At 42.1% G+C, this 11949-nt stretch overlaps 1 protein-coding gene across 2 annotated transcripts in view; it reads right to left on the reverse strand.

Moving 5' to 3' along the window:
• Window positions 1-11949, reverse strand: part of slc25a26 (solute carrier family 25 member 26) — a 44919-nt gene that overhangs the window by 911 nt on the left and 32059 nt on the right. For both annotated transcript variants that reach the window (XM_008320351.3, XM_008320353.2), the window contains 2 exons: window positions 10667-10731; window positions 6079-6152 (listed from right to left, as the gene is read on the reverse strand). In XM_008320351.3, the coding sequence (XP_008318573.1) occupies window positions 6079-6152; window positions 10667-10731 (139 nt within the window). The remainder of the gene's footprint in view (window positions 1-6078; window positions 6153-10666; window positions 10732-11949) is intronic.

Raw genomic sequence — 11949 nt, forward strand, 5'->3', positions numbered from 1 at the left:
TGATGGGAAACTGCCCTGACTGACAGGGGTTAATTGCATCTCCAGTGGTTCTATGAGAGTGGGTCAACAATGGGCAACAAAGACACAAAACCTGTCTGAAAAAGTCAAAGTTTTCCCAATGTTGTTGTTTTTTTCCCTTACAACTGCAGCGTGTGAAATTCAATTTGTGAATACACCTTAAACTAAATCAGACGAGTTTTAGTCTTCAAACTCCAACAGAAGTTGAAATACTAGGTGTGTATCATCAGCATAGAGTGCACAGAGAACACAGAGTCATGCGGACGAGGCCAAACAGAGCACCCATCTCACAGGGACCCGGCCTCTGTCCTCCTTCCCCAGTAAACACAGCTGTTTTTGGGATTAAGCCCCGAGCCCCCACCGTGGGGCCTCCCTGGGGGGCTCTCCTTCACCCCTTCTCCTCTCATCTTTTTCTCTCTCAGTGCATGACTGATGACCAGATGACATCCACACATGTCCTTCTACTGTCCATTCCACCCCCTCCGTCCACCGCCCGTTCCCTCTCTGCCTCTTCAGCCTGGGTTTGGACGTATGGAAGTTTCTTCTTCTTCGTCTTGTAGCTGTGTCATGTCTCCTCCTCTTCCTTCATTGTCTCTCACTTTTTTCCTTACTTTGACTTTCCCCATTTTTTCCACCTCTGTTTGTCTCTCTGTGAACTTTCCTACCAACACCTTCGATCTGCCAAGACGCCTGGGAGTTCACCTGGTATCAATCCATCCACACCAGATGTGATGGATGCGCTGCATGTGTGTGTGTGTGTTTGAATGGAAAGACTGCGTTTGCCATGTACACTGACCTGTGTGTGTACGGGACAACTTCTTCATTGTCTTCCTGTCTGTTCCATCTTAGTTGTATCAAAACCTTTATCACTGTAAATATATCTGTCTGACCCAGACTGAAAAACTCCAAGGATGAAGGCGTGATCTGGTACTTGTTGGCGGGAGCTAACAATGTTTATGTTGCTAAACTGCAACATAAACATTGTGAAATGCATAAATTATAAAACCAAACCTTCTGGTCTTCACCCAAATTGAAGCAGGTTTCTAAAGATATAACCTTCTTGCTGCTCCCTAGAAATTGATTTTTTGCTTGTACAACACTTTGTCTACTGTAAAAGTATGCAAGGCACCAAGCCTGTCAGGGATCTCCTAAACATTCCAACCATTCACACAATTTCACATTTCATAAATCCCCCGGCCACAGATCGGGTGTTTTGAAAAGACAACAGACAGAGTGAGAGAGAGGGAGAGAGAGGGAGAATCCCGCATGTTTGCGAAAGCTTGGACAAGTGAAAATACTTTGAATTCATGTGGAGACATTAGTCAGAGCTGGCTGTCCGGCCCTTCACGCCGCCGTTCCCATCACCAGCTGCTGAAACCCAAGCCTGAGCTCTGCTCCAGGCAACGATCAGCATTACTCACACAGTATCAAACAATGACCAAAAGCTGATCAAAGTCCAGCCACGCAGATACTGTGAGAGAGAAAACACTGAAGCAGAGCTGCTGTTCTTGACCTCACTGCCTGGGTCTGTTCCAACATTTGAATTTCCAACCAAACAGAGTCTGTCAGAAGAAGCTGCAGGTTGGTGGAGACGCTCCTCCTCGTCGTCTTCCTCCTCCTCCACTAAAACTTTTAGATTGACTATAGTGTGAACAACAGAGTCCAACAGAGATTGACATCACTTCACTAACGTCACTAACTCCAAGTCCAAAGGCAGAGCAAACAGGAGGTTAAAGCTACACTGAGGCAGAGGTGATTAACTCTGTTTACCTTACGGTGTGATCACTGCTATCTTTGTGAATCCTCTACTTAGATACTGCGCAGCCCTAGTGCCTGGTACTATGTAAACTTGGTCCTGACTACGACGCAGTAGGGAAATGAAGGAAGACAGGTGGACAGTAGACATAACAAGAAGTGATTCTGCTCAACACTGTGGGACAGACACTAAATTTAAACTTGTTTACATCTATGTTGATGTCGGATGAGAACGACCTGTGGACTTTTTTGATTTTAAAACCTCTCCTCAGCTTCCTGTCTCACTCAGACGTCAAAACCTGTCAAACTCCTACTGTCAGCCAAGTGTGAAATCTGTTGATAAAAGAGGAGGATTTTTTATCTGATTTGCAACTTTGTGCAAATAAAAGATATTTGAATCAAATTGAATCTGAATATTGTTTACACTAAAATGGGTTTGATCAATAAACACAGAGAACTGTAGTCAATGACTGTAGTCAATGATCCTAGTTTGGTCAATGCACCTTTACGGTCTTCAGCCAAGTCTTTTTTAAAATACACACTGTTGTTCAAGTCAAAATTCAGGATATAATCTCAGACGACTTTACCTGCTCTCCAACTATGTAAATCATGCAACGGTGGTAAAAGGAAACGCAAATTTTCCAACCTCACACCATAATATTTACCCAAAGTAAACTTTAATATCTCATCTTCATCGTGCCATTGGAGAGTTATTTCAGTTATCCATACGATGAGCAGTATTTTTTTTTTTAGTTTGGTCTTAGTAGCAGCCACGTTTGCACCAAGAAAATACAGAACCAGTTCCCAATGATGCGGACAGTGGATATTAATTGCTGTGGTCTAGTCTTCAGGAGACGGAGACCTGCTTCCAGTTACGGTTCGTTCTTGGAGCAGCTGTATTAAATTCATTTGAACTAATGAATTCCTTCTTACGGTTCAAATCTGGCTTCTATCACTTAGTGCAGGAAACTCAGTCGACATCCATATTCATAAGGCAGAATTACGACACATGTAAACAAACGGCATCTGTGATTCAGTTGAGCGCTGATCAGTTTAAGATGGAAGTGACATAAAAACACTCCACTCAATGCAATTTCATTTCAATTTGTTTCACACAGACACGGCCACAGGACACACTGCCTGTTACCCTGGTTATGACACGACTGCGGCTGCGGCTTTGTTGTTGTACAGGTTACGGGGGAGCTCCGGCGCTCGGCGCTCGGCCGGGGTCTCTAGGGCATGGCACACACACATGGAAACACTTTAGAGCTTCACTACACTGCAATTGGACCTATTACCATAATTACAGCTTTAAAGCTCCTGCAATTTGTATCAGGCATGCACCAGCGCAACCAGCGGGCCTTTGGCCCCGCAGAACAACGCCACCGCCTTCCTTCTCCTGCCTCCACTTTTTTTACACTTTCACCTTTGTCTCATCTGTTCTTCTACTTCACTCAAACCTCCCCCGGGTTCATCACCATTAGAGGAAATAATGAATTTCAGGAGCTCGTTGTGCACTAGAGATGACACTGGCAGCAGCAGTGGAGGTTTTAGTTTTCTTTTTTTTAATCAGTAACATCACAGTTTATTTTCCTGAAAGGATAAAGTTACTGTCAATTCCATTCTAGGCAGCAACAGTCACTGGCGCGGTTTTTGACGGACACCTAGAAACTTTCTGACAACTTTAGATATTTTTCTTCTATTTGTCAACATCCAATCCCTCAATTAAATTCTTCTCTTAAAAATATAGATAAAAGATTTAAGATCTTAAAATATGATCACCACTGTTTACTGATAATGAGAGCTACAAAGTCACTGAGCAAATACCAATAACCATAGCTCACTTCTAATGGATATTTGGCCTGATATCCAAATGGTAATGAGGGATGCAGGTGGAGCACCTGAAGGATGTCTGATATTTTTAAGTGAGCAGAACCAGAGGAGCAAAGCAGAATACCAGCATAGGCCAGTTGTGTGAAAACCAAGTGGAAACAGGGTGTGTGAAGTGAGAAGAGACAGGGCCTAGGATGAGATGTGGGAACTAGACAGGAAGTGATGTAAAGAGTTCAGGCAAGGGTTACACTGAGCTGTTGGAGCTACGGAGAAACTGGGAAAGAACAGCTATGGTTGTGGGGAAAAGGGGGACAAGGAAAGGTACTGAAAACAGTTAAAGGAATACAAAGGTTGTGGGGAAGTGGGCTGAAAAGGGTACTGAAAACAGTTAAAGGAATACAACTGCACAAGAAGTTGGACAGACCTGCTAATCACCCTAATTAAGAAAGTAAACTGGACTATTGTCAGGCTGGATGATTGACAAAGGGAGCAGTGGTGTTGGCAAAGAGGACGGCGTACAATGAGTTTTACGATGGGTTGTGCAGTAAAGAATGGGGAAACTATTTGTTTCAGTTGGCTGACCAAAGTGATTAGAACAGAAAAAAAGGTATCAATTATTTTAGTTCAACTTGATTAGACGGCAGAATGCAAGAGACAGTGAATATGTTGGACAGAGGGTGATGTAGACGGTAACCCTTTAATAATGAAGACCAAAAAAAAGTCCTAAAATGTTGTAGTCTTGTTGACAGACCCTGAAGCTAATGCTGCTGTACACTGAAATCAATGACCTTTCAACATCCTGATGAAAGACTATCAGATCAGAGAATTTCTGTTTAAGTCCCGAGCCTATACCCCGGTGGTCATTGGACTGTGTACGTGGAGCTAATATGCAGCTCTTCTTTTAACCAGTCTGCTTAGAAAACCCATTTGATTTGATCAGATTAAACAAATAGCAATCTTGCTGCAATATTTCATTCTCTGTTTGACTTTCCCTTCCAGAGAGGGAGAGATCACCAGGCGTGCTTTCCTTGGGTTTTCACAGCCTGGTTTTTGCCCAAACCAAAGCCTCTGTTACAGTGACTGAAGTGCTTCAGAGACTTCTCCTGATCTGTGGTCAGGGTTTTGGCAGACGTGACCACAATGAGATTGTTCTGCCGTCTGAAATGTGGTCTCTATTAAAACAAAGTGCAGCATGTTAATGATGTTTTAAAGTGGACCGGGAAGAATCCCCCCATGGCCTGTATGAAAACACAACTCGGAAATGTTATTTCTCTCTGATTAGATTCCAGCGCTGCAGCTACACAAACAAACAATGATGCGGTGGGTTGTAATGATGTTTGTTATGTGTGGAGGGAGAGAATAAGAGAGAGTAAGGGAGGGGCGGGGGAGGTTACACTTCACTTGTCTTTGGACCAACACCAAACCAAATCCGCAACCAGCAGAAGGCCAAGCAGCATCCTTACTAAATGACAGTTGCATGTAGGCCCAAGCAGACCAATCATCTACTGAGACTAATGCTGGTGCTGGCAGCCCCTCTGTGGCCCCGTTAAACACAGCCTTCGGTCTGGTATGCATAAACACATCAAAATACTCAAATTATCCTGTACACTTGCCTCTGTAGCTTCCTCATCAATAGGTCTGTACTGCAGGGCGCCGGCGTTTACGGACAAGTTGCAGCTTTAAAATCAAAGCTTACAGTACTATGATTAAATGTGAGTAAATGACGGCGTCGAGAGAGTTTTGGATACACTATAAGTTTTTGTTCTTATTGAGATCCAAATACAACATGTTTTGGCCTCATGCTAAAGTCCATTAAGATAATTAGCCATTTATAATCATTGGAAATCGAGCAGATTTATTTTTACTTGGCCGTTTATTCCCTTTGATTCAGATTCTTCCCAAACCTAACAAACATACCGAACACCAGTGGTAGTTTACAGCTGGATGAGTAGAGCCTGTGGTAGAATGTCCCAACCGCTGGTCAGTGGCGAGTAACAACAACCAGTGGTGAAACCTCTCCAGTTGAGTGAAAGTTCCAAATAATATTGACTACAGCCAACACAATCCCAGAATGCACTTCCTGCAGAAAAGGTTGCTTGTTTTCCTTTTAGGCATTTCTGTGAATTCCTTAGCAGTAGTGGTAGAGGTTTTGTTTTCTTCAGTCAGTTGTGGCCCTGGACTCTTAGTCTTCAACAGTAGCTTATCACTTCGCAACTACAGAGAAACATGATTACTAAATAACGCGTAACGCGTAACGCGTAAATAAAGATGATCACGGCGCTACCAAACTGTCACGCTGTCAAGAAAGCTAAAATACGCCATTGTGGCGTTGAGTTTACCGCCATGTTGGCATCAGTCAAAAATGTTTCCCATCCAAAGCTGGTTTTTCGTGCAGATACGTATGTACCAGATACATGACTTCCTCATCTAGCTTTTCTCAACATTTTCCCTGAAACTAGGACAAACACTTACCCTGTAAGACCTCGGGTTGTCCACACCTCGTAGAGCACCAGTGGGATGTTGCCACTTGCAGTGGAAGAGCCGACCTGGAAAGTCAGACACAGAGACAGAGCAGACAGAGTTGTGATGATGGATGGATGGATCAACTCCTTCATTTCTTACCCCTCCTGATAGACAGCTGTGTAAGCACAGGCAACATCTACAACAGCACACATTCCCAACTCACAGCAGGCCAGGTGCCCACTCAGAAAACCCTTTAAAACGTCATTCTTGTCTTCTACTACATACGTCAGTTTACAGAGTACGGCCTGGGGTTGGCAGGAGAGTTTTTAATTCCATCAGTGTAAAGTGTCAGAGTTGCATGTTTTAGTCAGGTAGGGTAAAGAGAGAGTGGGTTGTGACAGGAGGAAGGAAAGGGAAAAGAAAATGAAAAAAGATTGATCCAGGTCTGTGTTGTTGTATCAGGTTCTTAAGCAGTCCTGGGTTTTAAGACTATGAACGATCTCTGAGCTCTGGGACCTTCTGCATGGAAGCTGAAAAAACAAAAAAAACAACAAGTGCACAACTATAGCAGAAGGAAGGAACTTGGAGTGGTGAGAAAAAAATGTTTGTAAACTATTTGAAAAATTACTCATTAGTATCTCCACAAATGGAAAAGGGTGCTCCTCTAAAATGATATAGAGCAGGCACGACCAATGAGGAGACTGTGATTTAACGGTGGATCACAAAGGGAGTGCTGGTAGATCATGAAAATATATATATATTTTTAATTTTATATGTATGTATTTTTATATATAGTTATTATATACTATTTATTTTTACATATATATTTCAATCCCATGTAATTTATCAATTTCAATCATTTTGACCCTAATGCTAATAATTGTTAAAGTTTTTGTAAGACATATTTTTGGTCCCCCTTGTTGAACATGGGAGTTGGTACATAGTCCTACGGTGTCGGACATTTTTTAATTCAAGACACATCTGGACTGCAGACGGGCAATTCTACAAACCCAGGCATTTTTAGTTTGTGAAGAACGAGGCCTGACATTTTCCATGGAGACACACGTCTCTATAAAAATTCAACATTAACCTCAGGACTTTCAAGAGAAGTACATGAAGAAACATCTGTCAGTTCGTACACCAATGTTACACATTTAAAAATAAACACCTAGAGGCAGCAGTAAAATCATTTTGTGTTTTCTGCTTTATATACAACCTCAATTTTATTTTGTCTTTCCGGTTAGTGTAGGACAGAGAGGGTTTAGAAATAGTTTTACAAGGAAACCAGCATTAAAGGCTGAGGTGTAATATTATACTACGAAAAGATAATGATATAGAGGAACTGACTGCATTTCCAGGATATGGTTTACTAGACAAACAGGAAATGGTTTGTGGCATCTGCTAAAAAAACTGTGACTGAGGATCTCAAGAACAAGACTCCCACATTTCTCCTTTGCAAATAAGACTGAGGGGAACAACAGCACCCCTATTCTTGATGTTTCTGTTGGAGACAGGTGGCTGACAAATGAGCCTTCCATCTCCTCCTGACAGGTTTTTTTTTCTTTACCACCACGGAAAGAAGAGAAGGAATGGAGACGCACGGTGTCCAAAACACACTTATAAACACAGTGTGTAACGTATGGCCTCACCAAGAGAAGCAAAATCATTCTGTTCTGAGAAGTACAAACCTTTAACATGCAACAAGTAATGACTATGTCTCTCATAGACATTTACTAAAAATAAAAAACACAGCAAAAGGTTTACTTGTTTCCTGATTGGTCCAACTCCTGGTTGCTAACACCTGGTTGCTAACAAGCAAAAACAATACCCTTTGCAAAACCTTACAACAACAGCTCAGGACAAAACAATGGATGACAAATACATGATACCTGCTCATGCAGGATCTACTGTTCGTGTATCTTTACATTTACTTGTACAGTAGCAGTGTAGGAGTCGAGCAGTGCCACTGTGCTGTGCCAGGCTTGTAGCCACTGCTACAGGGAGGGCTGATGTGGCCAGAGTCAGCCCTGGAAGAGCTTCATATGTCCAGCTGTGACCTGGACGCCGGCCCTGCACCAGACCGCGCATCGCACAACACCGCTCTTTCATCCTTCCCCACTGCAGCAAAGAAAAAAACCCTTCTCCTTCCTGGGGGAAGGAAACTAATGTGACAAGCTCCAGCAGCCACAAATCCTTCCTGTCGTCCAATATAAACTATCTCCGACCCATCAACACCAGGCCTGCTCTCCCTGTCTGTCTCCATTTCACTCTCCTGCCAAGACTTGTCACATTGTGGTGCAGTGGGGAACAAGTCAAAGCTGCTGTGGGCAGGATTACTAAACAGGTTTTTAATCGTTACGTTACATCTATTTGCCAAATTACTGAAATTCCAAGGTAGATTCTCTTACTTTTTATTACATCTTTTATTGCAGAAGTCTGTTTGATATGACTAAAGTCAATCCTTATTCATCTGTATTATCTGTTTTGTTAAACAACAGTCAACCTTCTTAGGAAGACAGTACGCTTTGACTTCAATTATAACTTCTAACAAACCATACCATAACTTTTTACATCTAGAATATTTTATTTTTTATTACCATTTTAAGTTTGCAGACATTGCATTGTGTAAAGGACAAAAATTTTGGATAATCTTAGCTTGAATTTTGTTAAATTATATTCAGTTTCCTTTCTATAGTCACTAAACATTACTAATATTTTGAGTGTTTTTACAGGAAATACTATAGAATACAATACTTTGACACAGTATTTACCAAGCAGGTTATAGAGCAAGTGTTACATGCTACAACATGCTACACTCCTAACAACTTGAAATGCTCAAATGTTAAACGCCTCGCCTGTAAATGAAGTTATTCCAGCCCCACTGAATAAAATGAAGCCCTTTTTCCCCCACTGCTAACCTGTGGCAACCTGAGTGAATCAAAAAACTTGGCCTTATAAAGTAATAAGCAAACCGCACTGGCAGCACGAGCCAAGTCTTTGCTGGGGGTAAAATACAGCAGCTACATTTCAGAAAATGTTTACAGGAAGCTTTTGTTCCGAACAGTTCCACCTCCAGCCAAAGGTTTCTCTCAGAGATGAGGCCTGGCTGAGTTTCTTGTTAATTCCAGTATCTGATTAGTTAGAATGAAGGGGGAGAAGGAACACTGTGACTTCTCCAAGGACAGTAACTGTGTGTGTGTGCGTGTGTGTGAGTAATAAGCTCAGCGTTACCACACACATACACAAAAACACACAGAAACACTGAGGAAAGCCAGACTTACCGTTGGAACAAGCCGAAAGTACACGGGAAGAAGGAGAAAGATCAACACATACACAGGCTGGGTGGCTTTAAAAGATTTCAGTAAAATTATTTGATTTTTACATGACATTCTGCACATGTTGTTCTTCATGTGCCTTCTGCCAAAGCACTGAAACGTTTGACTCCAGAGAAGAGAAACATTTCAAACTTTTCAAACTTTTAAAGATAATTCAGTACCACCAAAAGGTAAGTAAGACGGTGTTTAGACAAACGACAAATTCAAGCCTGCAACAAATTCTGTGCAACTGTGGTCAAGTAACAAGTGTCGAAACCAGGGTGAGGGATGTGATGTCATCAAGAGGAAATCTTGATAAAAGAGATTGATAAAAGGCCCAATGCTACTTAAAGAATTAAGTACAACTTTGCAGAGACTTAGTGAGTGCACCTGACTGGCCGGCATCCAGTCCACATTAACAATGTCTTTCTTGTCATGTCGTAGATTTAGGATTTGAAATTAATGACACAATATAAAAGTAAATCTGACTCAGTGGTAAACCTGTCCGTGTACTGGAGGTACACTAATTTTGACATGACCTGACATGACCTGACATGACCCAACTTGGGATTAGGGGACCACATGATTACATACCTAACATCAAGTTATTAAAATTGGAACAGAGGGATCTACATTTGAGAGAAGAAATAAAAGCGAAATAAAATGAATCGACAGTATGGATGTTTGCATGTTAATTGTTAAATTAAAAACTCGATACAGGGTTTAGGACACCAATACGGTATCATAAAACAATATATTGCAATATTTCGGTGTATCGCTATTTCCTACACCTCTAATTGGCTGAGGTTATACCCATGAATCAGTAGTTTACAGTTGACGGTTTTTCACAATGCTAAGAGATACTAAACGTTAGACCTTTTCAGTGCACGGGTAGAATTTCCCAGCCCAGTCACTGAGTGGAGGAGAGGAACAATGGCTCTCTGCTTCACCTCACAGTGACAGGCAGCTTTGAGATGGAAATTCCTCAGGAGCAGCAGCAAGTCTTCCGTCCTAATGCTAACCATGCACACAAACATGTCTTTCCCAACACTGTCCATGATCTGTATCCGATGATAAATACATCTGTGCGTGTGAGAATGTTGCACACCACTGTCCCAGTTCCACCTCGGCCTTCGCCGTGCTGCGTGCCGAGGTTGTTTAAAGCCGCTCAGGTTTTGGGCCAGCGCAGTCTTTCGTCTGCGAGGCATCATAGGCTGACAGCAGTGTTTAAAAACTGTTGCCAGTACTGCGCTGTGCGCGTACGGGTGTGCGTGAGTGTGTACCTTTGCGAGCATGATCCTGGTCTTGGCCACATCGAGAGGAGTGGTAACAAAGGCTGCTATGGCACCTACAAAAAACACATATGTATGTATTACATTATAAACAATCACAGTACAAATACATAGATGAAAGCACATCTACGAAGGCAGATTTGGTAATGTATTTAATTCAAGGCTTTTTCAAGGCCTTTTTTTGGGCACAAAAACCAATTGGACCGATTCAAATTCCAAGCAACCTCCTCTTTGAGCCTCATCCTATTGATACCTTCCCCTGACCTGTAGGTTCTCGCCGCCATAAGACATGGCTGACATCTAGCAGTTGAAGAATGGAACAGAATTGTCATACACCACTGACACACTAGAGCAGAAGCCACATTTATTATTGCAAAAGTGTTGCACTCGTAGTTTGTTCTTTGCATGTTAGTCCCTACTTTACTTGAATTTTTCTCTATGTACTCTGTGAACTATCCTACTTTATCGCATAGTACTGGGACTCAAATGGGACCATAATCAGGAGACAGAAATCTGATCAGTCTCACACATTTTACATACGATCAGGCGCAAATAAAGACAAAAAAAAAAATCCACATTCAGTCGAACACACAGACAGTCCCAATCGAGCTTTGGATTTGGATTTGATCCCCCAAACACTAACTTTCCGCCCAGCTCTGAATTTGGAAGCCAGATAGACGATATGATCCAGAGGTGTCCCCGTGGACGTTCAACCCGTTTCAGTGAGAAACTGTGTGTTTGTGTGACTCTGCTATAAACATAGCAACTGTTTTGTGTAAACAGATCCATATGGGCCACCAAGGAGCTAAGTGATGTAGTCAGTGCTGAGGTGACAGGAAAACAATAGGATGAATGTGCTGTAACATGCTGTTGTGCTTTAGCAGTGAGGGCAGGCGTGATCGTTAGAGTGAAATAAATTATTTTTTTTACCTCCCACGTTAGTGGATGAAACTCAAATTTCAGCAAATATGAAAAAAAAAAGATAAAACAGACCCTCCGCTGTAGCCTGTTGACTAATCTTCCTGGAGAGCAATAAAAGGAGGAATTATCCCTATAAATCTCTGACACGGAGCGCTGAATTAGAGAATCTAAATCTGGCTGGAAATGCCATGTGATGTGATGAAGGTGAGAGGTGAAAGAGTGGGTGATGTAATCTTGTCTAGGGCTAGTGAGGTTTTTTTTTTTTACTGGCAGTTCAAACTGGGTCAGGTTTATTGTAAGTCAACACAGAGCAGCAGTGGAGATATCTGTTATAATAAAATGACCCCACTGGA

This window comes from Cynoglossus semilaevis, chromosome 11 (assembly GCF_000523025.1).
Source record: "Cynoglossus semilaevis isolate Cse_v1.0 chromosome 11, Cse_v1.0, whole genome shotgun sequence".
NCBI classification, from domain to species: Eukaryota; Metazoa; Chordata; class Actinopteri; order Pleuronectiformes; family Cynoglossidae; genus Cynoglossus; species Cynoglossus semilaevis.